Genomic DNA, 26,917 nt, shown 5'->3' with positions numbered 1-26,917 from the left:
AGTAAGTACACCTGAAAGATGCTTTAATTTCTGCTTATGCTAAAATAATGTTTTCTTAAAGCAGCTGGAAACTCTGGTGCAACAATGCCACCAGTGGAAAAAAGTATTTAAGCTTTGAACGAAAAGCAAAATTGAAATAAAAAAAGAAATACCCCAAAAAGAGCAGCATTTGGATCAGCCTCAACCTATTGATTAATCATTGATCTGAAGGTGATTAAACACTGATCTAAAATTCAGAGTACTGTTTGATCATTAAACACCCCAAAACTCTAGAGGGCCAAAGTATGAATCCATGCTTACTGTGTGATAGAAATTCTGACTAGAAGTAAGGAGCTGCACATCTGCTATTAGCAACATGACACCTAAGAACTGAGATGTCCCCTCTCCTCAACAATAAACTCTCTATCTGGTCTTTTGTCACATCCCTTTTAAACCATGGCACCAGTGACATTCAGCAGCACTGAAAGGACACTGATACACATCTTAGTTGACAGTATACAAAGGAACAGGATCTACCTGTTCCCTCTTCTTCTCTTTTGCCTTCTGCAGCATTTTGAAACAAATAAAGGTGTCAAAACTGTGCTGCTGAAGTAAGTAAAGTGTTTGGGGTTTACTTATGTTAAAAACAAACTAGTCTTATTTCAAAACAGAGAAATTAATTAACACACTATTGTCTAGAACATGATGAAATGGGAGCATTCAGAAGAGTGTGGCCAGCAGGTAAAGGGAGGTTCTTCCCCTTTACTCTGCCCTAGTGAGGCCACATCTAGAAGACTGGGTCAAATTCTGGGTTTCCCAGTTCAAGAGAGACAGGGAACTACTGTAGAGAATCCAACAGAGGCTACGAAGATGCTGAGGGGAGTGGAGAACCTCTGAGAAGAAGAAAGGCTAAGAGACTTGGGGCTGTTAAGCGTGGAGAAGAGCAGCATGAAAGCAGATCTTCTCAATGATCAGCAAGAGCTAAAGGCTGGGGAAGAGGATGGGGCCACAATCTTTTCACTGGTGCCCAGTGACAGAACAAGGGGCAGTGGGCACAAACTGGAGGTTCCCTCTGAACACGAGGAGAAAATTGTTTGGTGTGCTGGAGCCGTGGAGCAGCCTGCCCAGAGGGGTTGTGGAGTCTTCTCTTTGGAGAGATTCCAAACCCACTTGGACATTGCAATCCTGGGCAAGCTGCTGTGGGTGCCTCTGCTTTAGCAAGGGGATTGGACTGGACTGATCTCCAGAGATCTCTTCCAGCTTCCACCAGTCTGGGATTCCGCAAATTTATGCCAGTATATTCATCCTGTTCTACGGTGAGCCTTTTATTCTTTCAGTCAAGATGAGAAACTTCCCCTGACCTCACACAAATTACAGAAATAGTTTACAATTATGCTGGAGAGAAATAATACAGCTGGGGGTGTGTGGTAGGTAGAATCAGCAGGTTGTTGGTTTAAGTACCTTTAATAAAGGATGGATTTTGTCCACAGGAAGCAGGAGAGGGTTTCTTCTTTTTCTTTTCTCTATAGCAGACTGTGCATCAGCAATCGCCCACTTGTCTATGGGATGAGGAAATGTCTTTTGAACGCGCTCCTGTCCAAACAGAGAGAGTGCACTGACATTAACCACAGCAATCAAAAAGAAGTTCTAAAAAAACAAGCAGCAAATTACTTCCCTTGTAGTATAATTATCCTCCTCCTCCTCAGTGTTTGCAACACATTCTCCTAACTGTTCTCTCCACCTTATCCAACTCAGCCTCACTGTTTTTCAGTAACCCCAAACAACCTCCCTCCCCTAAGCATGAAGAACTCCTTCAAATCTCCTAAAACAACTCCTGCTCTATGATCCTTACGTCACAGGAGCAGCAAGAAACCTCCACTGAGGCCAGGAGCCCAAAACATAAACAACATCAGGAAGTTCTGAACAGTTTACAGTCTAAATGAAAAAAACCCAGGTTGACATTGTTCCTGTTTCAGAAAAAAGTGTAACTTGTCTGACTTCAAATCAAGTTTACGGCAGACATGAAAAACAAGTGCAGGGCTGCATTAAAAAAAGTGTTACCAGCAGGATGGGGGAAGTGCTCTGCTCTTATGAGACCCTACCCAGAACACTGCATCCAGCTCTGGTGCCCCCAGCTCTGGTGCCCCCAGCACAAACAGGATGTGGAACTGTTGGAATAGGTCCAGAGGAGGGCACGAAGATGATCAGAGGGCTGAAGCACCTCCCCTATAGGGACAGGCTGTGTGAGTTGGGGCTGTTGAGCCTGGAGAAGAGAAGGCTCTGGGGAAACCTTATAGTGACCTTCCAGCACTTGAAGGGGGCTACAAGAAAGCTGGGGAGTGACTTTTCACAAGAGGTTGTAGTGATAGGACAATGGAAATGGATTGAAGCTGGAGGAGGGGAAAGTTAGACTGGATACTGGAAAGAAATTCCTTACAGTGTGGGTGGTGGGACACTGGAACACGTTGCTCAGGGAGATTGTAGAGGTGTTCAAGGTCAGGTTGGATGAGGCTTTGAGCAACCTGGTTTAGTGGAAGTTGTCCCTGCCCATGGGAGGAGAGCTGGAACTAGATGATCATTAATTTCTCCCTTTTCTCTAGTGTAGATCTCCCTCTTTTAGTTTAAACCCATCACCCCTTGTCCTGTCACAACAGGCCTTGCTTAAAAAGTCTGTACACAGCTTTCTTCTTGGCCCCTTTAAGTACTGAGAGGTCACAAGAAGGTCTCTCTGGAGCGTTCTCCTCTCCAGGCTGAACAGGCTTCCTGCTGCAGCCTCTGTGAGCTGGGGAATTAAATGCTGAAAGAACAAGTCCAAACTGAACTCTGATGGCTGCTCAAGGGACTTTGGCAAAACAGGTTTTTTAAGGTGGGCAGGTGGGGGGAGAGTAGTGATCACCTCCTACTATACCACAGCCCATTACCATGCCCTTATCCACAACCTGGGCCACAATGCAGCCTGCATGGGTGGCAACTTTTACAGGAGAGATTTTTACAGATGAGCTGAGAAAATGAGGACTTCTACAAGTCCCTTTTGATACACTCTGAAACGTGAAAGGAGGCCTGAGGTCTTCCTAGAGGCAGCTTTGAAGTATTTGCACGTGGCCATTACAGGCTCAGCTTTCTGTGTCAGCTGTCAGTGCCAGGTAAGCAATTTGTGACCTTTCCTCCTGAACAGCAGCTGACAGCTGAGGGCTGATTAACTGAAATGAACTTTCCTTGAGATTCTAACAGGAGATGGCCCATAAAGTGGACATAACATGGCATTCAGCTGTCCTTCAACTCATGACTAATGCCAGCCTTTTGTGTTCAGACTTCACTGATTCTCGATGTTTTCTTGGGAGCAATTTGAAGGGCTTTTTTTTTACTTACAAAACCTTTATCATGTGAGATTTTAGACCTTGATCTTGCAAATACTGAAGTGTAATAATGTGCACAAAGAGTTCCACTAACTCGAGGCTGTTATGTAAATACCAGCATAATAAACTTGAGAGATCACAGTGCTCATGTTTTCTCTTAACAAGTAAAAACAGCTGAGGAGCAGAGCCAAAAGCCTTCACTTGTGGATCTCGGATGCTTGCTGGCAACACACCTCAACAACATCCCATAACACAAAACTCAATTTTCCTTTCTCTGTTCAGGAAGAACCTGAACTTATTGACGTACAGAAGAACAATATTTTGGGGAACCTGTTACCACTCTGTGTTTTTAAATTAAATGGGTTTTACATTGCCAAGCACAACAATGTTTTATTACTCACAGCCTTAAAATGCCAAGTATATTAAAAGTACAATACACAAGATTTAGTGTCTGCTGTGATATTTTGTAACCAAGAAATCAAAGAGTTGCCAGCTGTCTCAGAAGGCTGTCTGTAGCACATGGTAATTTGTGGAGCATACACACAGCCAATGAAAATTATTAATTCATAGATTTATAGATTCATAGAATGGTTTAGGTTGGAAGGGACCTTTAAGATCATCTACTTCCAGCCCCACTGCCATATGCAGGGACACCTTCCACTAGACCAGGTTGCTCAAGGCCCCATCCAACATGGCCTTGAGCATCTCCAGGGAGGGAAGATCCATGACCTCCCTGGTCAAACTGTTCAGTGTCTCACCACCCTCACTGTAAAGAATTTCTTCATAATACCCAGTCTAAACCTGCCCTCCTCAAATGAAAATTATTAATTCCTACATACATTAGATAATTTTATCATCTCATGACTCAGAAGCAGAAAACGATGGAGCTGGAGAAATCAGTGCCATCTTAAACTGCCCTGTGTGCTGAAGGGATCAAACTCTTCTCAGATTGTTCCAGATGGGAACTGGAGAAAGAACACAGACTTTCTCAGCTCCATGTCTAAAGTTTAAATCCAGACTCAAGGTAGTAATAATCCCAAGAGCTGTCAAGGGACTATTAAGTTTTGCTTTTATTTAGTCATAATCTTTATGCATCAGTATTACAAAATATATTAATCATAAACCAAAATTAATAACTAATGAATTAACTTCATGTTGAATAAAAGGCAACTGCTGCATGTAATAAGAATCTAAAACCCCTCAGGCAATTATTTTGTAAATATATGTAATTTCTTTTTTTGTTTATTTCCATGACACACAGAATTGTTTAGGGTGGAAAAGACCTTTAAGATCACTTAGTCCAGCCATTAACCCAGAACTACCAAGTCTGCCCCTAAGCCATGTCCCTCAGCATCATATCTGCACTGCTTTTAAATCCTTCCAGAGATGGTGACTCCAACACTTCCCTGGGCAGCCTCTTCCAGGCCTTGACAACCCTTTCAGCGAATGAGGTTTTCCTAACGTCCAACCTCAACCTCCTCTGGCACAACTTGAGGCCGTATGTTCTCATACTGTCAGTTGCTGCTTGGGAGAATTAGCACCTGGCTCCAAGCTCCTTTCAGCCAGCTGTAAAGAGCCAGAAGGTGTTCCCTCAGCCTCCTTTTCTCCATGCTGAACAACTCCAGTTCCCTCCGCTGCTTCTCATAAGACTTACTGTCTAAACCCTTCACAGTCTCTGCTGCCCTTCTCTGGACACACTCCAGCACCTCAACGTCCTTCTTGTAGCTAGGGGCCCAAAAATGAATGCAGGATTTGAGGTACAACCTTGAATGTTAGCTACAGACTGGTAGAGGAGAACTTCATTTTGGTTTTGGCTGAAAAGCCTAGACATATAAATTGATGTCCAGTTAATACTCTACAAAGCTCTAATGGGTCACAGCTACATGAAAGCACTCTCTCCCTCTGAACTATATACTCAAGCACACTCCATTAAAGCCCTCATTTTGTAGCTGATGACACAAAACCAGACAGCTGCAATAACACAAGAGCCTCAGTGAGTTCAATAAAGTTCCAGGAACATACAACTCTATTGCCTCAGCTGCACAATCCAGGCCTAACAACAGCAACCTTTCATTCTAATATTTACTTCCCCCCCCACCCATATTTATGTCAAAGAATAGGAAAACTTGCAACATCCTTAAGTTTAAGTGTGTTTGAGCAGCAGAAAATCCTTCAAACTATTCTGCGTTTATAAAAGCAATGTCGAGAGAAAAATCTCCTGCTATGATTCTATTTCTATTCTGAAGCCCTGTCTAGGAAAATTAGTCTGCAATCAAACTTGAGTTGTGAAATCTGAATCACAGAACATTAGGGGTCGGAAGGGAAATTCAGAGATCATCAAGTCCACCCCCTTACCAAAGCAGGATCACCTAGGAAAGGCCACACAGCAACATCCAGATGGGTCTTGAAAGTCTCCAGACAAGGAGACTCCACAACCTCTCTGGGCAGCCTGCACCAGGGCTCCAGTACCCTCACTTTCTCCTCATGTTGAGGTGGAACCTCCTGTGTTCCAGCTTATACCTGTTGTTCCTTGTCCTATCACAGGACATCAACAAAAAGACCTGGCACCTTCACCTTGACACTCACCCCTCAGATATTTATAGACCCTGATAAGAACCCCTCTCAGCCTTCTCTTCTCAAGACTAAACATCCCCAGGACTCTCAGTCTTTCCTCACAGGAGAGAGGTTCAAGTCCCCCAAACATCCTCAGTGCTCTCCATTGGACTGTGTCCAGCAGAACCCTGTCACTCTTGAATTGGTGAGGCCCAAACTGGAAACAGTATTCCAGGTGTGGCCTCACCAGGGCAGAGCAGAGGGAGAGGAGAACCTCCCTAGATTTGCTGGACACATTTTTCTTGATGTGCCCCAGGATACCATTGGCCTTCTTGGCTACAAGGGCACATTGCTGTCCTATGGAGAACTTCCTGTCCACTAGGACTCCAAAGTCTTTTTCCATAGAACTGCTTTCCAGCAGGACAATCCACAGTCTATTGTGCAGGGTGTTATTCCTTCCCAGATGCAGGACTCTGCATTTACTTTATAATCTTTGAGCATTAACAAGCTCTGCTTTCCAGATTCACCTTGTTTTCACTTCAACCTCCACTGCTCACACCAGCTTAGTTTACCTCAGCCACTCTGGAAGCAAGAACTTGGTTTTCCAGCATTTAGTCTTACCTCTACATCTTGGACAGTCCGTGGCTGAGCAATGCATAGTTTGTTTAGCAGCTGAAGTATCAACTCTTCAATGTAATAGAGGGAATCTTCTTTTGCTGAAAGGTTTGGGTGAACCTGTTGTTGAACCTGTCCAAAAAATTTTGAAGAATTAGGATTTTTTTTCTCATTTAAGGCTGTATAAAAGGAAGAATTGGAGAAAAGCAGAGCTTCTCTGTACCACAGTGCTGCAAATTGTTACAATTCCAGTGATTTCCCACAAGTTTTCCTATGCAGCCAAGATGACAATTCCTATTCCTGCAAAGTTGGCATCTCTATTCAATTAAAAACTCTGTGTTTAGCTTTTATGGTGGGGAAGAGATTTCAAGTCAAGGCAGATTTCTGCCAACAATGCAGCGAAAACAACCACTCTGGGTAACCCTGCGGTTATTCATTCACAGAATGAGTAACAGTTATGTTACTAACCCTACTCATGAGTACTGGGTGACTGTGGGCAGAGAAGCAGCATAGATTTACCAAAGGAAAAGACCTAATAAGCAAGGACACCAGGATAAGAGAACTAACCAGTCTGGCAGGGCATTAATTGTATTAATGTGTTGTCAAAATCTGTCACAATAAGAATCACACAAGCATGACACCAGAGAAGGGCAGAAACAACTCTCTGAGATGCTCCAGAACCAGGAAATTAACTAGAACACAGAATCATAGAATTGTTTTGGTTGGAAAAGATCTCCAAGATCAAGTCCAACTGTCAACCTAAGACCACTAATGGCCATCAAACTATGTTCCCAAGTTTCTTGAACACCTCCAGGGATGGTGACTTCACCACCTCCCTGGGCAGCCTGTTCCAATCCCTGACCACTCCTTCAGCAAAGAAATGGTTCCCAATATCCGACCTAAACATCCCCTGGCACAATTTCAGGCAATTTCTTTTTGTTCTATCATCTGATACTAGGGAGAAGAGACCAACCCTCCACCTCACTCCAGACAGCTGTAGAAAGGCAGAAGGTCTCCCCTCAGCCTCTTCTTCTCCAGACTAAACAGTGCCAGTTCCATCAGCTGCTTCCTTCAAGATCTGTTCTCCAGACACTTCACCAGCTTTGTTGCCCTTCTCTGGACACACTCCAGCACCAAAATGTTCTTCTTGGGCCCAACATGAAACATTGTCTGAGGTATAGGAGAGATGTGAAACAGAATAGAGATAGACCTAAGGGAAAGCATGTCAGGAGTGTCAAAACCAGGAAATGTGCTGTGAGTAAAGCTTGATTTCCACCTCCCTCTAATGCAAGGCAGGATAATGCCTTTTATCTCACTTCACAGAGATTAATCACAGCTTTTGTGATTAAGATTTTCCAAGGCTAAGCTAGTGTAGACAATGTGGAACAGGCAAATTCAGCATGTGCCCACACAAGCTAAAGGGCCACAACTAACTTGCCTTGGTCCAACATGGCTATTTTCCTACTAAAACTCCTCCAAACCCAAACTACAACCCCACCTTAGAAACGAAAAAAGGCACTCAAAAGCTAGTCTATTATATACTCATTTTCCCTGGCAGCCTCTCAGTCAGGAAAGTATGAACTAAATCTTAAACTATAGCCAAAAAGATTCCCAAGCAATACAATCCAGGGAAATTCCCTACTCTCCCCACACAAATTCTATGTTAATCACTTCAAAAAAGTAACCTTCCATACTTACATCAGCATTGTGTACGTGGTATCAAGCACGAGACAAACAGATCAGCAGGTTTTCAGGGGAAGGCACTAACACCTCTGGGCCAGTTCTGAAACACAGGAGCTTCTCCCTCTGAACATAATGGGGGAGGCCACAAGCACTGGTAGGACTCCCTCTGAGGACTCCCTGCAGATTAACTAATAATTTCATAGCAGTGTCTTGGAGGCAGTGCATTTGTAGCCCTGAAGGCTCTTCAAAGTTGTGTAAAACCAAGTCCAAGAAGGACATTAAGTGGCTGGCTGTTTTCCTTCCCTGCTGGCCACAGAGGAAAGTGAGCAGAGCTGCCCAGCAACAAGAGACATGACAAGGAATGGCTGCCCCATCTCCTGTCACGCTATGGCCTGAAAGAGTTGGGGGAACAGGACTGTGCTTTGCCCCTACACTTCCACATGGGAAGGACTCATGTACTCCTAATGAGTACATTTCTAGTGCTTAATTCTACACTGGCATCCTTCCTCACAAAGCACAGGTGAAGAACCCATTAGGAAAGCTGCTGTGCACTAAGGAAGAAGCAATACACAACCTGCTTCTAACCCAGCTGTTGAGTTTGGGTATAAACTTTGTACAGACCTGTAAGCACAACTTAGTTTTCTGCACCTCCAATGTGAGCATCTCTGTGCCTCATCTCACTGTTGCACAGCTGACGTGTGTAGACCATGTACTGCTGAAGGAAACAAAACCCACCTCACACAAAAACCTGACCCACTCCTTGAAAACACTTACTTCAGACTGCAGGTTTTCAACAATAGTCAGTGGACTTCGTGTTCTTCCTGAACATGAGAGTTTAATTCACAAAACAATGGAAAACCAGGAAGTGTCGAGTTAGAGTCCTGCCACGTATCTCTTGCACAAGCACTACTACAGCAAAAGCACTGGCTGAGGAACTAGGAAATGAGATGAAGTTGTGTTTCCCCCACAATGAACCCTTAATGATGCTCCACAGAAATGAAAAGAACAGGACCACAAAAATGATGGGACGGCTGGAAGCGCTCTGCTGTGAGACCAAGCTGAGAGTTGGAGTTGTTCACCCTGGAGAAGAGAAGGCTCAAGGGAGACCTTCTGGTGGCCTTTCAGTGCTTGAAGGGGCTGATAAGAAAACTGGGGACAGTCTTTTGTGCTGTGACAGGATGAGGCACAATGGTTTAAACTAAAAGAGGGAGATTCGGACTAGAGAGAAGGAAGAGTCTTTTGACACTGAAGGTGGTAAGACCCTGGCTCAGGTTGCCCAGAGAGGTGGTAGACGCCTATGGAACCATTCCAGGTCAGGTTGTTTGGAATTCTAAGCAACCTGCTCTAGTTGCAGATGCCCCTGCTCAGTGCAGAGGAGGTGTACCAGATGACCTTGAAAGGTCCCTTCCAATCCAAACCAGTCTGTGATTCCATGGTAAGATGAGAATGGGAAGCTGTGCTCCCCTTAAGACCTTATCTGATCGCAGCCATTCTCCTCCTCTCATAAGGACTGCCTATTTTAAAAACAGACATCACTGCCACAAAGAAAGTGACTTCACTTGTAGTTAACTTCTGTTCTCAGGCCTAAACAGCTCATGCCATGCTCTCCTCAGCTTTCTCAGAAGCATGTAGATCTCTAATAGCATTGAGGACAATCAGAGGAGCTCTCAGCCCTCTTCAAACACTGGCAGAGAATCTCAGCTTCATACCATGAACACAAACAGAAGCACTGCAGTCAATTTTGCTTTGAGAGGAGAAAAACCAACAACAAAGCCCAACATTTCTTGGTTGAGACAACTCTTCCCTGAGGATTAGGGAATCAGTTTACATTTGAAATGATTCTGCTTGCAGCATCACACAGAGAGGTCCCAGAGGTGCCTGTGCACTCTCTGGCTTTAAGAGAAGTTATTTTGACATAAGTGCTGTTACTGAGAAAAAACAATTTCATAGCAAGAGACTGTTTTTCATAACAACACAAGAAGACAGTTCTAAAAGCTGTGCACCAGCTGATAAAATCAGATGCTGCTCTATAAAGGAGAATGTTTATTCTTTGTTCCCCTAAACCCTGACTGAAAGGGCTGGAAAAGCAAAGAGAGACTGAGAAAACACCCAGTGTATGGGAAAAAAAAAAGGCAGGAGGAATTACTGAGGATATGTCCCTTATGGAAGGTACATTCAGTGATTTCAGGTTCAGACCGAAATATCTGAGCAGATTCCATTGGCATGGAGTCATCACCAGAGCTCACATAGGGCTCAGTTTTGAACTGACTTTAACTGCTTCCTTTAAGGGTTAAAATACTAAAAGCCATGAGGTGAGAGCTCTGCTGCAAGAACTCCAAGCAGAAGATAACAGAGAAACCAGGTTCTTTTACCTGTACTATCTCTGAAACCACCCAAGTGGAGTGCTTGAAGTCATTAAAGAGGGAGATTAAAAGTAGCAGGACTCTGAGGATTATTCCTTCGTGAGCCATTACAAGGAGTAGAAATGAAATCAGAGGTCTGCATCCCATAAGCGTAGCATTTAAACATGGCCTGAAAGCCTTTCTGAACAAGCTTTTATTTTAGATGGGACCTCTTGAACTTCTTCCTTTGCTCCTCATTTTTACCTCTCCCTACTTTTCCACTCTTACAGCACATGGGTATTTGATGATAACCCAGGGGTGGCTTCAGAGAGGCCCCTCCTTGCTATAGCTCTCTGAGAGCCCTGCATCTGTACAAGCTCAAAACTGAAAACCCCCTTCAAGATAAACTTGAGATGTTCCCCTTGGTCCGTTCTGAGAGGCAGGTCCTGCACTGTGCCACAAAAGCATCTAGAGAAAACAAGCAGCTGCAAAGACAGAGTCAAACTCAAAATTCCTTCTCAGTGAGATGTTAATAGTCCTTACAGGCTCCTGGGAAAAAGTCTGTTAAGAAAAGATTAGAATGAAAACATTTCAGGGACATCAAGTGTTAGGACTAGAAAAAAACTGATGATTGCTCTTCTGTAGTTGGCACTGGTGAGGCCACCACTCAGATACTGGGTTCAGGTTTGGGCCTATCACTACAAGGACACCGAGGTGCTGGAGTGTGTCTAGAGATGGGGAATTAAGACGCTGAAGGGTCTGGAGAACAGGTCTGCTGAGGAGCAGTTGAGGGAACTGGGGTTGTTCAGCCTGGCCAAGAGGAGGCTAAGGGGAGACCTTCTCACTCTCTACCACTCCCTGAAAGGAGGCTGAAGCCAGGTGGGGGTCCATCTCTTCTCCCAAGGAGCAAGCGATAGGACCAAAGTTCTTCAGTATGAGGTGGTGAGACTCTGGAATATGTTGCCCAGAGTGGTTGTGGCTGCCCCCTCCCTGGAGGTGTTTAAGGCCAGGTCAGATGAGGCCTTGGGCAACCAAGTCTACCTGAGAGGCATCCCTGCCCATGGCAGGAGGGTTGTAGTAGATGATCTCTGAGGTCCCTTCCAACTTAAGCCATTCTATGATTCTATGACAAGAGGAAACATCCTCAAGTTGCACCAGGGGAGGTTTAAGTCAGACACAAGAAACAATTTCCTCAATGAAAGGGTTGTCAAGCCCTGAAACAGGCTGTCCAGAGAAGTGGTGGAGCCCTCATCTCTGTAGGGCTTTAAAAGATGTGTAGTTGTGGTACCGAGGGACATAATTTAGTGGTGGACTTAGCAGTGTTAGGTCAATGATTGGACTTGATGATCTTAGAGGTCTTTTTATCATTGCATGATTCTATGACCTTATTTTTCAGAGCTAATACATGGCAAGCTTGATTTTGAACCACAGGAGATCTGTCATGAAGTCTCAATATTGATATTGCCTAGACTTGGGGAACTTCAGAAGTCCTGAGTTTAAAAGCAATGTTCAAAGGGTTGACAGATTGAAAGAGTTGGGGCTGTTCAGTCTGGAGAAGAGAAGGCTCTGAGGTGACCTTCTTGTGGCCTTCCAGTATCTGAAGGGGGCTACAAGAAAGCTGGGGAGGGACTTTTTAGGATATCAGGTAGTGACAGGACTAGGGGGAATGGAATATAGCTGGAAGTGGGGAGATTTAGGCTGGAGGTGAGGAAGAAGTTCTTCCCCATGAGAGTGGTGAGAGCCTGGAATGGGTTGTCCAGGGAGGTGGTTGAGGCCCCATCCCTGGAGGTGTTTAAGGCCAGGCTGGATGAGGCTCTGGCCAGCCTGACGTAGTGTGAGGTGTCCCTGCCCATGGCAGGGGGGTTGGAACTGGATGATCCTTGTGGTCCCTTCCAACCCTGACTGATTCTGTGATTCTATCTGACACAACAAAAAGCTGAGGAAAAAAACATACTGGAGTCAAAAGTGCAGCTAACTTTTCTAGCTTGTACCAAAGAGACAAAGCAGTAGTTTGTTTGGAGTGCCTAAAAGGATCTTTCCACGTATTTTGGAAGTAACAGAAACTTCTCATTCCCCTTTTCCCAGAGATTGATTTCAACTTAGAAATTATTTCTATTTCACTTGTTACTTCACACAGTTATACTAGATTGGTGGACAAGTAAAACTTTGCAAGGCTGTTTGTTTACTGGAGGAACGAAGTGCATAAATTTGGGAGGGAGAAAAATAATCAGAAGATAAAAGTTAAATATTTACTATCACAGGTTGGTTAAGATCTTGCCAACACTTGTCAGTATTTCCATATTGGGTGTTCAAGGTGATGAAATTATCACTGACAACAAAAGCAGGCTTGTCCTGTACCAGGATGCTGAAAGCCAAGGAGAAGCCAAAAATGTATCCGACAAATCATAGAATGGTTAGGGTTGGAAGGGACCTTCAAGATCATCTAGTTCCAACCTTCTGCCATGGGCAAGGACACCTTCAATTAAACCAGACTGTTCAAGGCCTCATGCAACCTGGCCTTGAACACCTCCAGGGAGGGGGCATCTTCAACCTTTCTGGGCAACCTGTTCCAGCATCTCACCATCCTCACTGTAAAGAATTTCTTCCTAACATCCAGTCTAAATCTCCACTCCTTTAGCTTCAATCCATTCCCTCTCATCTTGTTGCTACAAGTCCTTGTGGAAAGTCCCTCCCCAGCTTTCTTGTAGCCCCCTTCAGGTACTGGAAAGTTGCTATAAGGTCTCCGTGGAGCCTTCTCTTCTCCAAGCTGAATAGCCCCAACTCTCGCAGCCTGTCCCCATAGGGAAGGTGCTCCAGCCCTCTGATCATCTTCACGGCCTCCTCTGGACTCACTCCAACAGTTCCATGTGCCTCTTGTGCTGGGGGCACCAGTACTGGACTCAGTACTCCCGGTGAAAATATCTGGGTTTAGGTTGGAGTTTTATTCCTTCTTTTCTTCCCTAAAGTTAACACTGCCCATCAGAAACATAAAACATCTGTTCCAAAGGCATTTTTCATCCCTCATGTGGATGATGCTCCAGACAAAGAAGAGAACCAGATGTAGTGATGCTCTTACTCAGTGACAGCACTGATAGTCCAAAATTTCAAACATAATTACAGCATAATTCATCAGAAAGAACCACGAAGATTTAAACACTTGAAGAGATCTCCCAATTAAAAATGCTCTGTCAACTTCAAAAATAACGACACTGATTTCTAACTTGATTTCCAGTACTGCAATTTCTAGATGGCCCATCTTCCTTAAATTAAATAAATGCCCATAGAGGAACAGGAGGAAGTGGTCTCTTAAGCAAACCAGAACTCAGTAATTCAGCTATGTGCAGCAATCTTAGCTTTTTCATTGCAGTTCTAAACATTTGATGCACTGTTAGCAAAATCTCTTTTAACACAGCAATTGAGCTGTGAAAAGCATCTCATGGTGCCTGTGGTAACAGGACAAGGGGTGATGGGTTTAAACTAAAACTAGGATATTTAAACTAGACAGAAGGAAGAAAGTGATGATGCATGGCTGATTGATAAACTTCAAATCACATGCAGATCACCATCTTCCCCATCTTTTTCTGCAATAAGCTGCAGGATGTAATACATCTTGACAGCAGGTGTTGGAATCACAGACTGGTGGGGGTTGAAAGGGACTTCTGGGTCACCCACAGCAGCTTGCTCAGCAGCACAATGTCCAAGTGGGTTTGGAATCTCTCCAAAGAAGACAGCTCCATAACCTCTCTGGGCAGCCTGCTCCAGGGCTCCAGCATCCTCATGGCAAAGTTTTTCCTCACATTCACTTGGAACCTCATGGGCTTCAGTTTGTGCCCACTGCCCGTGTCCTGTTGCAGGGCACCACAGAAAAGAGTCTGCCACATCCACTTGCCCCCCACCCTTCAGCTCTTGCTGAGCATTGAGAAGATCCCCTTTCAGGATGTTCTTCTCCAGGCTAAACAGCCCCAGGTTTCTCAACCTCTCCTCGTCACAGAGATGCTCCTGGCCCCTCAGCATCTTCATAGCCTCCACTGGACTGTCTCCAGGAGTTTCCTAACTCTTTTGAACTGGAGAGCCCAAAACTGGACACAATAGTCCAGGTGTAGCCTCACTACGGTAGAGGGGCAGGAGAACCCTTAATGCAGCACAGGATCCCACTGGCCTTGTTGGCCATGAGGGCCCATTGCTGGCTCACAGAAGGAACTGGTGGATCACGATGAGCACAACAGACCCAGTTTCAGGCTTCTGCTAATTTCCACACAGATGCATTTCCCAGAAGACCTGCCCACTGCTGGTTTCTCCTACTGGCCACTTCCCTACCATGGCTCACTTCTGCTATATCTACTCTCGTCTATGTTTCATATTTTGTTTTTCACAACATCTCCACTTAGCCTGGAGAAGAGGAGGCTGAGGGGAGACCTCATTGCCCTTTGCAACTCCCTGAAAGGAGGTTGTAGTGAGGTGGGGGTTGGTATCTTCTACCTAGTATCAGGTGACAGAACAAGAGGAAATGGTCTGAAATTGGGCCAGAGGAGGTTCAGGTTGGATATTAGGAAAAATTTCTTTGCTGAAAGAGTGGTCAGGGATTGGAACAGGCTGCCCAGGGAGGTGGTGAAGTCACCATCCCTGGATGTGTTCATGAAATGTGTGCACATGGCACTTTGGGACATGCTTTAATGGCCACAGTGGTCTTAGGTCAATGGTTGGAGTTGGTGATCTTAGAGGTCTTTTCCAGCCAACATCGTTCTATGATTCCATGGGATGAGATGATGAGAGAAGCACAAACATTGCCCAGCTTCTCCCAGTGCCTCACTTAGATGGCACACAGAGAGGCCAGATGACCACGCATGAAGGAGTAGAAGCACAAAATTGAGGGAATGGTGGCAGTCAACCCTTCAGTTTGGATTTTCTTCATGTCACTAGTTAGCCTGGCAAGTCCTCAAGCCGACGCAAAGGCTCATTTCCATGTTCCATTTTAACAACCCAAGTAGGAAGTGTTTCTTTTGCTACTGCTGCCAAATGAAATTACACCATTCCTACTACTTTTAAACACATGGGATCTGAAAACTACCTTCATTTCATGCCAGTGGCAAACAAAATTCTCCTGTTACCATTACCAGCTGCAGACTCCAGTGAGACTATTTAAGCTGTGTAATAAAACAGTGACATAAAAAACACATTACAAAAATAGGATTTAAGTAAAAGGACCAGTCCCATTTGGTTCTAAATTTTATTGATGATAGTGAATATTTATGCAAGACAAAAAAAGCCAGTCTCCTTACTTGTCAGGGACTAAACCAAACTGCTACTGGGAATAAAAAAAGGTCTGTAGGAATTGGCCTATTGTTTACAGAAGACTTGGTAGAGTACCCATCACAGGGACTTGATGTTCCTTTCTACAGCTATAGCCACCTTTCCATTGTGAACATGCTGTTAAGAGGCAACAACTGCATCCGTGCTTGATAAAGTCATGGAATGCTTTGGGTTGCAAGAAACCTTTAAAGTTCATCTAGTCCAACCCCCTGCAGGCAGCAGGGACATCTCCAACTAAGCAGAGCCCCATCAAACCTGACCTGGAATGGTTCCAGGGATGGGGCATCTATCACCTCCCTGGGAAACCTGTGACAGGGTCTCACCATGCTCAGGGTAAAAAATGCCTTCCTTCTCTCCAGCCTGAATCTCCCTCTTTCAGTTTAAACCATCACCCCTTGTCCTGTCACAATAGGCCCTGCTCAAAAGTCTGTGTCCAGCTTTCTGATCAGCCCCTCTAAGTACTGAAAGGTCACCAACAGGTCTCCCTGGAGCCTTCTCTTCTCCAGGCTGAACAGCCCCAACTCTCTCAGTCTGGCCTCACAGCAGAGGGTTTCCAGCCCTCCCATCATTGTTGTGGCCTTCTCTGGCCCTACTTCAACAGGTCCACGCCTCTGCTGTGCTGAGAACTTCAGGGCTGGCCCCAGCACTGCAGGTGGGGTTTGAGCAGAGCAAAGCAGAGGGGCAGAATCCCCTCCCTCCACCTGCTGCCCATGGATCAGCCCAGGACACAGCTGGGTCTGGGCTGTAGGCAGACAGTGCCAGCTCATCTCCAGCTTTTCATCCACCAAAACTACCAAGTCCTTCTCCACAGGGCTGCTCTCCATCCCATCATTTCCAGCCTGTACCGATAACAGGGCTTGCCCCAACCCAGGTGCAGAACCTTGTACTTGGCCTTGTTGAACCTCATGAGGGTCACATGAGCCCACTTGTCCACTTTGTCCAGGTCCATCCAGGTGCAATCTCATCCCTCAATGTGCCAACCACACCATTCATCTTAGTGTCATCTGCAAACTTGCTGAGGGTGCACTTAATCCTGCTCCAAGCTTGTATGAGTCTAAGTAATTCGACAGGCAATGAAGTCTCACCAGCACTTCCCTTATTTGCCCTTCTCCCGGTCTGAGGCATTCATGTCTGCAGTAACTGGAGACCTGCAAAGGTCTAGGTTCAGAATTCAAATAATTGTATTTATTAAAAGCCAAATGACCTCACAGATTTCCAAACTAAATATAACTTGTTTTAAAACATCACAACAAGCAGCTCTACAGTTGAAATTAGAATGCATTAAATAATAATTCATGCTAATGAATTTAGAACGCATTAAATTATAATCCATTCTAATGACTCCATAACACATTAAATAATTCTAACCCAAGGGGGTCTGATTCTTCAACAGAAAACATGTTGGTTACCAGCCCTGACAGAGCAGGGAACAAAATGAGGCAGACAAGTGAAGAAAATGGTATAAGAACTGGGCCATTATACATTAACTCCCATGGTTGAGAATATAGAGAAGCACTGAATGACTGTAAACTTCAGAAACATCCTCAAAAATGGTCTTTTATATTTCTGTCTGCAACATTTGCTAAGAATAAACCCTTTAGTCATGCTCTAGAAATCTGATGTGTGGTCCAGAGCAATAGTGGAATTGTTTTGGAGAATGCAAATAGTGTACAGAGCCCTGCTTACACCGACAAGCAGTGAGTGCCTGCAGAAATGTGAGGATTCATTGTTGGATGGTCTAGTAGGTAACAGAGAAAATTGAACCAATAACACCTCTGAGATACTTGTGAATTTGATTTAGAGAAATCAGAGGAGAAAGGAAACAAATACACAGCTCTTGTTTACAGAATTATGTGTTTAATTTGCCAGAGGATCTGTGGGAGCATGCACGAGTGATAATGCACACTAGGAACACACAATAATATGGCCTGTGTGGGCAGCAGGTCAAGGGAGGGGATTCTGCCTCTTTGCTCCCCTCTGGTGAGACGCCACCTGCAGCACTGGGTCAAGCTCTAGAGTCCCCAACATAAGAAAGTCATGGAACCGTCAGAGCAGGGCCAGAGGAGGGCCATGAAGATGACCAGAGGGCTGGAGCATCGCTGCTCTGAGGCTAGGATAAGAGAGTTTGGGTTGTTCAGCCTGGAGAAAGCTCCAAGGGGACCTTGTGTTTTTTCAGTATTTGAAGGTGGCTACAGGAGAGCTGGAGAGGGACTTTTTACAAAGGCATGGAGTAACAGGATGAAGGGCAATGGCTTGAAACTGGAAGGAGATGGATTTAGATCAGACATTAGGAACAAATTCTTCCCCATGAGGCTGAGGAGGCACCGGAACAGGTTGCCCAGAGAAGTTGTGGAGGCTCCGCACCTGGAATTGTTCAAGGCCAGGTTGGATGGGGCCTTCAGCAACCTGGACTAGTAGGAAGAGTCCCTACCCATGGCAGGGGGGTTGGAACTAAAGGATCTTTAAGGTCCCTTCTGACCCAAACCATTCTATGGTTCTATGATTACTATTTTGGAGCACATCCATGTATGTCCAACATCAAACTAGTTCCATGGAATCACCCATTTGATTTTGAAAACCTGGGATAAAGGTTCATTCCAGGTACCACTGGAAGATGTTTGATATTAATGATGTTTTTAATGACAAATATTAAAAGGTTCTTATACAATGAATTTCCAGTACGTTAAAACTGGGACTTCCTTTAACTCCTGGTGGGAGATACACACTCGGGTGCTACCAGCAAGATTCATACATGTTTTTTCTAGGCTCCTCTCTAAGATCAACAGATATGACATCAAAGCATTGCTATCAACCTGTAAAAATCAATTTGGTTCTGCAAAGTTTCATCTGGAAGAAAGTTGACAGTCAACAAGAACAAGCTTTGGCACAGGATCTGGGCTAGGAAACCCAGTTACAAAATTCAAATGCCAGTTTTAGAAACAAGTTTCATAATCTACCATCTTTCCCCACAAAAGCCATCAGGCCAGGAAAAGCTAAAACAACAAATCAAAACAAACCCAAACAACAAGCACTTAGAGACATGAAAAGGCGGAGAGAGCAAACTCAGGAGATAAAATCCCACCCCCACCCCCTCCAGAGGGTCTTGGTTTCATCAGAGAAAGATCTTGCCAGCTTTGGAGAGAGGGAAGCAGAAAAGCCCCTCCACAGTAGTCCTGCCCCATTGAACACAAGCTTCAAGGATGCTGCCAGTATCAACATCCCAAGGATTCAAACCCAAGAAACCCCACCAGCAGGGGTTTGAAAGCTCTCTAATTTCTGCTGCAACAGCTGTTGGTGGGCTTTGAGAATTATTCAAAGAGACATTGTGATCCTTTAAGAAGTAAAATCAGTCCCTTTAAGAAATGAAGTCAGCTTCCAGATTAAAAGTGTTCATAAAGCTTAGACCACAGAACTACCTGAAGTGATTTATTTGCTACCAACAGCAGTTCAACTAACTATAACATCACAGAATTGCTTTTGTTGATAAAAACCTTTAAGAGTCCAACCATTATCTAAGTCTACTAAGGCTGGTGCTAAACCACATCCCTCAGCACATCTCTGCCTCTTTTAAATACCTCCAGGGATGGGGATTCAACCTAGGCAGCCTGTTCCAGGGTTTGAAAACCCCTTCAGTGAAGAAGTTTCTTCTCATGTCTAACCTAAACCTTCCCTGGTGCAACTTGAGGCCCTTTCTTCTTGTCCTATTGCTTGTTATTTGGGAGAAGGGACCAACCCCCACCTTGCTGCATCCTCCTTTCAGGGAGTTGAGACAGCCAGAAGGCCTCCTTTGAGCCTCCTTTTCTCTAGGCTGAACAACCCCAGTTCCCTCAGCCAGTCCTCACCAGACCTGTTCTCCAGACCCTTCACCAGCTTTGCTGCACTTCTCTGGACAAGCTCCAGGACTTCCAAGTCTTGTAGTAACGGGCCCAAAACTGAGCACAGTATTCACGGTGTGGCCTCACCAGTGCCCAGTACAGGGGGCAATCACTGCCCTGGTCCTGCTGGCCATACTATTCCTGATCCAGGCCAGGATGCTGTTGGCATTCTTGGCCATCTGGGCACACACCGGCTCATCTTCAGCCAGGTGTCAACCAACAACCCCAGGTCCTTTTCCACCGGGCAGTTTCCAGCCACTCTGCCCAAAGCCTGGAATATTCATGGGATTGCTGTGACCCAAGTGCAGGACCCAACACTGGGTCTTGTTGAACCTCATCCCACTGGCCTCAGCCCATTGATCCAGCCTGTCCAGGTCCCTTTGTAGAGCCTCCCTGCCCTCAAGCAGGTCAACACTCCCTCCCAGCTTAATGTCACCTGCAAACTCACTGAGGGTGCCTCAAACCTTGTTCAGATCATTGATAAAGATATTAAAGAGAACTGGCCCCAGTACTGAGCCCCAGAGGGAACACCACTGGTGACTGGCCACCAACAGGATTTAACTCCATTCACTGCCAATCCTTGGGCCCAGCAAGATGATCAATATAACCTAAATAACCAGATAAAAATGTGGTTTTCTTCCAATTCCTTTCTTCTGACAGGATTTTTATACAGGTTTCATTACACTCACTTCCTACTTAGCTTCCCAGAACAGCAACAGAAGTAGGTAAAATGCTTTAGAGTAAGGATGTGCTTGTCAATCTCCCAGCTGGAAAAGGGGCAAGACATGAAACTACTTCAAAATCTTCAACTTAGTAAATTCCAAGGTGTCAGTGCTAAGAATATGCTGAGATATATATACACACACACATACATATAAAAAATTTGCTTAAAAATCTAGTTTAAGGCCTTGACATAAAGTTTTTTTCCTAAGACTAAGACTTTTCTAAGACTTTCCTCACATTAGTAGGTAAAATTTAGCACTCTACTCATCTTAAAGATGTATGACCACTTAAATGCATACAGAACACTGGTCAAAAGAGAGATCCTCCTCTCTTTCCCACATATCAAAGCAAGAACTGATGTATTTTACCTTTTTTTTCTCTCTACTCATGATATGGTAAATGTCAACTGCAGAGAATTCACTTAAATGCAAGGGTTTAAAAGTGATTTGATAAAAAGTGACCTTAACTTGCTGAATGCATAATTAAGGAGAGTGGAGCTCTTCAAAGCATGTCATGGACTTCAAATTCAAGCAGCAAGGAAATCCTATCTGTTGTCAGTGAACTGTATTGGCATGTTATCCTGCTGCACATCTTTCTACACTTTAGAATGAAGAGTTCTCACACCTTAACACACACAAAGAAAGGCAAAACCTTTCCCCATTTTCTGCTGCTTCTTTATGAAGCCTCTACTGAAGGGAAAAGCTTTCAAGAGCAGGAAATAGAATCCTATGTCTGTACTTGGAGCACAGGCTACTGTGAGGAAAACCCAAAGTAAAAAAAAAAAAACCAAAACAAAACACCAAAACAACTCTGTTCCAGGCATTTAACAAAAAAACCCCAACCTCTCAAGCTCTTCAAAGTTTGCATCACAAAAGCAGCCTGCTTGGAAAGGTCTTATCTAAACTGACTGACAAATGAACTTTTAAGCCCCTTCAGAATCATAAAAATCATAGAATTGTTTTGGTTGGAGAAGACCTTTAAGAACATTGAGTCCAAACACTATCTAACTCTACCAAGGCTGGTGCTAACATGTCCCTCAGCACCGCATCTCTATGTCTTTTAAACACCTCTGTGGATGAGGATTCAACCACCTCCCTGGGAATTCTGTTCCAGGGCTTGACAACTCTTTCGGGGAAGAAACATTTGCTAATATCCAACTTAAACCTCTCCTGCTGCAACTTGAGGCCATCCTCCTCCTGTCCTGTCACTTATTACCTGGGAGAAAAGAGCAATCCCCAGCTGGATCCAACCTCCTTTCAGGGAGTTGTAGAGCGCCATAAGGCCTTCCGTCAGCCGCCTTTTCTCCAGGATCAACAACACCAGTTCCCTTAGCTGCTCCTTATCAGACCTGTTCTCCAGACCCTTCACCAGCTTTATTGCCTTTCTCTGGACATGCTCCAGCACCTCAATGTCCTTCTTGGAGTGAAGGGCCCAAAACTGAACCCTGTATTAGAGGTGTGGCATCACCAGTGCTAATACTGGGGGAATTATCATAAAACTGTGGCGTACATTTAATAATTCCTGAAACCACACAAAATCTTATGCTTTGGTGGACACTTTGGATTCAGTGCCACACTTTTGAGCTCTCCAATGAAGAACGGAAATGCTCTCATCTCTTTATCAAAGTGAAATGCAAGATGTAAACAAAACAACCCATAAATCCTCTGAAAGGTTCTGGCTTAAGCATCTCCAGCATTCGTATCTGAACATTAGATCATTTAAAGAATCTATTAAAACTGACAGCATCTCCCTGACTGCAACAACTTGAACAATGATACAATTTCAGTTTGACTCACTGATAATGTGTGTTCATAAAAGAAATGCACATTACACTGTGATTGCTTCATGCTAAAGGGTGGGTACTGCAGACAAGGAACTTTTCCAGGAAAGAAAAAAAAACAAACTGTCTATAAGCAACTATGATTTTTCTTCTGCAAGCAGACACTGGTATCAAGACTTTATTTCCTCTGGTTGTCTGAGTTCCTGCTCTGTTATGTTTCATCAGTACTGAAAGTAGAGAGACAGCAAGAATTGGTAAGAGCAGCATTAATCTGCCAACTTTCAGAATGATAGAATCATGGAATTGTTTTGGTTGGAAAGACCTCTAAGATACTTGAGCCCAACTGCCAGTCTAAGACCATTAAACCATGTCCCTAAGTGCCATGTCCACACGTTTCTTGAACGTCTCCAGGGATGGTGACTCCACCACCTCCCTGGGCAACCTATTCCAACGTCTGAATACTCTATTTGTATTTTAGAATGTTTTAAAGTTTTTTTTCTTTAAAGTTTTAAAGAAATCCTTTTGATCAAACTCATATAGCCCTAGCTCACATTTAGGTGGATGCTGTTTGGTGTCAAGGTGTGGTTTTATGTCACCCTCCAGGGATCAGGAAAAGAGCAACATGGCATTCTTAAGGCCTCCCCAGACACGCTGAACAGCAGTGAAGAAGGAGGAGATTCACGAATAAATAGCAGAAAATCCAGGATTCTGCAGAAAGGCGATTAGTGGGTTTTATGCCAGCCACAAGACTACTTAGCTGCCTTCAGTGGCTTTTAATACAAGTGACATGCAGACCCAAAACAAATGAAGGCGAGAGAGAATCATTACTGCATACCATAACTAATTTTATTCTTGGGAAAAAAGACAAAACACCACTGAGTGTCTACATTACTTGGATCACAGTGCTACCCAGCACCAGAGAGAGATCCAGATCAGCAGGCCATTATATTAAGAACTATCTAATGGTCCTCAGCCTTTGCAACAGTAACAGGCAAATGACATATAGCAGAACAGCATCACTCCCTCCTTCATGCCCTATGAACCTCAATTTAGCCCACTCCTGCTTTTGGGTTGTCCCACCTAAGAGTGACAGGCTCGGGGCTATCATGCTATACAAAACACATCATAACATTCCTCTCCATGGCAGGGTAATGAGTTTTCCACATAGTTCATCTCCATGCAGCATGCAATTGTTTCTTAAGAGAACACAGGCTGACTTTACCCTGTGGCACAGACAACTTAGTGTTACACTGGGCAGCGTATCAGAAGGACCTCAACGGTGTGGCCAGCAAGGGAGTCTGAATTGGGAAGGGGCCTGAAGGAGCTGTCTGGGGGAAGGGATGGAAGGCTGTCCTTCCACTGCCCATCTCGGAAGTGAAACACTTACCAAGCAGGCTCAAACCCAGCAGCCCGATTAGGGACTTTGAGCAAGTGCTGGTGAAGGGGTGAAGGAGAGGCAGCCTCTGACAGGAGGAAGAGAGCCTGCCAGGCACACACCGTCACCTGGCAGCATCTTCACACAAAGAAGCACCGAAGGCAAAGCAAGGCAAGGCACACGGGCATCGTTTGGACCTGGGCCCGGGCAGCCTGCTGCGGGTGACCCTCCCTGAGCAGGGGGTTGGCAAGAGGACCTCCTGAGGCCCCTTCCAACCTCTGCAACTGCCGGACGGAGCTGCCGGGGGGGGTGAAGGGACAGGACGGGAGAAGTCCCGAAGGAATCGGGCAGAGCCAGGGGCACCGCGAAAGCGAAAGGGTGGACCCGGGCTCAGTCATGTAAGACTGTCAAGGGAACGGGCACCATCCGACCCTACTGGGTTCGCAGCGGTGCGAGACAGCAGAAGGCGAAGCCCGGCCGCTGCCCCTGCAGCGGGACAGGCACCTGCAGCGGCCCGGGCAGCTCAGGCAGAGGGGCAGGCGGAGAAGGGAGCGTCCCAGGGGCCGCAAGGCGGGTTTGAGGCGCAGGTGCCGCCCGTTCCCCGTACCCCGGGCCGCTACCACTGCTGCCACCGCGGCCGGACTGACCTTGCGCAGGGCGGGCACGAAGAGCCCCCGCCATTTCGGGCCGTTCTCCTCGCCGAAGAACTCGTACGGCTGCGGCGGCGGCTGCATGGCGCCTGCCGGCGGCTCCTCCGCATCGGGGCCGCCCGCCTCGCCGCTCCCCGGTAGCTACGGCGCCCGGGGCATAGGAGGGGGGAGAAGAAGGGACAGGGGTGGGCGCTGAGGGAAAAGGAGAAGCCGCCACCGGCGTTCGTCAGGGCCGGGCCGGGCCTCGTTACGGCTCTCGGCCACCGCTAGCTCTGTCCTCACCCCCCCGCCCGGGCGGCCATCACATCCGGCGCGGGAGGGGCCGGGCTCCGGGCCGCTCGCCGTGCGCTGACGGGGCGGCGGGGTGAGGCACCCTCGGCCCCGCTCGCTGCGGCCCCGCTACTGCTGCCGCCGCCCCTCGGCGCGCATGCGCGGCTGCCACCATTCTGCCCTCCTCCGCCCATTATTGTGGCGCCCCCTATCGGCTGCGCCGCTGCCGGGCTCTCACGGCGGGAAGAGCCTACGCAGCGTCCAGCGGCTGCCCCGACGGGCAGGTGAAGGTGCTGCCGCTATCCCCTTCAGGGAAAGCTAACACTGCCCGATCCTCAGGGGAGATCTGCCGCTGCCCACCCCTCAGGGAAAGCTGCCACTGCCCCACCCTCAGGGGAGAGCTGCTGTTGTCCGGCCCTCAAGGAAAGCTGTCTCTTCGCACCCTTCAGGGAAGAGCTGCTGCTGCCGGACCCTCAGGGAAAGTTGCGGCCCAGCACCCGGCACGGCCGAGGTTACTTAATTAGCTGGAATTTGGAATCACGCTACGACGCCGAGTTCCGAGGTAGCTGTTTTCCTTCCTACCCCTGAGAACGCTGTCAGTTCCCTGAACTCCCGGAACCACCACTGAAGCCAAACTTTCACTCGTTTTTATTCCGATGGTGGTGTAGTCAAGTCTCAGCCCCTATCCCCCCCTCTAAGAATTGTCAACAAGAGGAATGGATAAATTAAATCAGGGGAAGAGTGCCTTTCTGCCAGCAAGAGTGTGATCTCTTGTTATAACAGATTTCCCAGGCGCTTGCAGAGGCAGTGACAGCTCCTTTTGCTCGATGTTCTTAACCTTGTAACCATCTCATAGTGGCATTATAGGTTTCCAACAAAATATTTATTTCTGTGAGAAGACACTTGTTCATCAAGCTCAAACCATAAGCAAAAAGAAGGTAATCCTGTGTGCAAGTTCAGCATAACTCTGTTGAAATCCACAAGTCTGGAATTCGAACAGCCAGGATGCCAGAGGAGGCTCTGGGTAGAACTTCTGGTGGTCTTCCAGTACTTAAAGGGGCATCTAACAAAGCTGGGAACAGACTTTTGAGCAGGGCCTGTTGTGACAGGACAAGGGGTCATGAGGTTAAACTAAAAGAGGTGAGATTTAGACTAGATAGCAGGAAGACATTTTTTGCACTGACAGTGGTAAAACACTGTCGCAGGTTGCCCAGAGGTGGTAGATGCCCCATCCCTGGAACCATTCCAGGTCAGGTTGTTAGGGACTCTGAGCAACCTGCTCTAGTTGCTGATGTCCCTGCTGCCTGCAGTGGTTGTACTAGATGACCTTTAAAGGTCCCTTCCAACCCAAACTATCCTGTGATTCTATGGAAGCAGATGTCCCAGGTTGAGTGAGCCCCTCACCTAACACTTTATCCCCATGCCCTTGCTCTTCAGGATGGGCCATTCCTCTGTTCTCCAGACAGCCTGAACCGCTTCAAGATGGGGCAGTGGTGACTGGACACTGTGAAGTATCCTAAAGAAGCTCATTTGCCCAGGAGCAGCCATTCAGTGAGCCATGACTCTTGTAATTTTTTTTCAATATTTTAAAAAAATATACAATATGCTGTACTCTTCCCAGAACTTAAGACTGGTCTGTTAGAGCCCAGAGGAGGGCCATGAAAATGATCAGAGGCCTGGAGTACCTCTGTTATGATGACAGGCTGAGAGAGTTAGGGTTGTTCAGCCTGGAAAAGAGAAGGCTCTGGGAAGAGCAGCTTTCCAGTATTTGAAAGGGGCTACAGGAGAGCTGGAAAGGGACTTTGTACAAAGGCTTGGAGTGACAGGACAAGAGGTTATGGCTTCAAACTGGAAGAAGCTCAATTTAGATGAGACAACAGAAAGAAATTCTTCTCCATGAGGGTGGTGAGGCACTGGAACAGGTTGCCCACAGAAGCTGTAGAGGCTCCAAGCCTCAAATTGTTCAAGGCCAGGTTGGATGGAGCCTTGAGCAACCTGATCTAACGAAAAGTATCCTTGCCTATGGCAGAAGGGTTGGAACTAGATGATCTTTAAGGTCCCTTCCAATCCAAACCATGAATGGGGAATAAACTCTGTTTGTCCAAAGCTGTCCTAATGCATTTAATCAGAATTTCAAGAATTACCATTCCACATGCCATTACATGTCCAAATCAATCTTAAGGTGAGTTTTGTCCACTTCATACATACCAGTGTGGGAAAAAGCTGTGGAGTGTGATAAGCATAGATAAGATGTAGATACTTTAGCATGACAAGTTTGTTCATGAGTCATCCCCCTAAATAAAGCAATTCCTATTATTACAGAGCTATAACCTGCCTAATTCAGGCGAGAATTAGCAAATACTAGTGCAACTTTAAGTCAGGAGAAACACACAGACCTTACAGCAA

General features: G+C 45.9%; 1 protein-coding gene across 2 annotated transcripts in view; it reads right to left on the bottom strand.

Annotated features, from left to right (window-relative positions):
* Nucleotides 1–24,325, bottom strand: part of SOS2 (SOS Ras/Rho guanine nucleotide exchange factor 2) — a 72,197-nt gene extending 47,872 nt beyond the window's left edge. For both annotated transcript variants that reach the window (XM_054400036.1, XM_054400037.1), the window contains exons 1-3: nt 24,239–24,325; nt 6,510–6,635; nt 1,441–1,572 (exon numbers count right to left, since the gene is read on the bottom strand). In XM_054400036.1, coding sequence (XP_054256011.1) covers nt 1,441–1,572; nt 6,510–6,635; nt 24,239–24,325 — 345 coding nt within the window. The remainder of the gene's footprint in view (nt 1–1,440; nt 1,573–6,509; nt 6,636–24,238) is intronic.
* Nucleotides 24,326–26,917: the final 2,592 nt, after the last annotated feature.

This window comes from Indicator indicator, chromosome 4, assembly GCF_027791375.1.
Source record: "Indicator indicator isolate 239-I01 chromosome 4, UM_Iind_1.1, whole genome shotgun sequence".
NCBI lineage: Eukaryota > Metazoa > Chordata > Aves > Piciformes > Indicatoridae > Indicator > Indicator indicator.
This window is presented reverse-complemented; position numbering and strand designations above follow the sequence as displayed.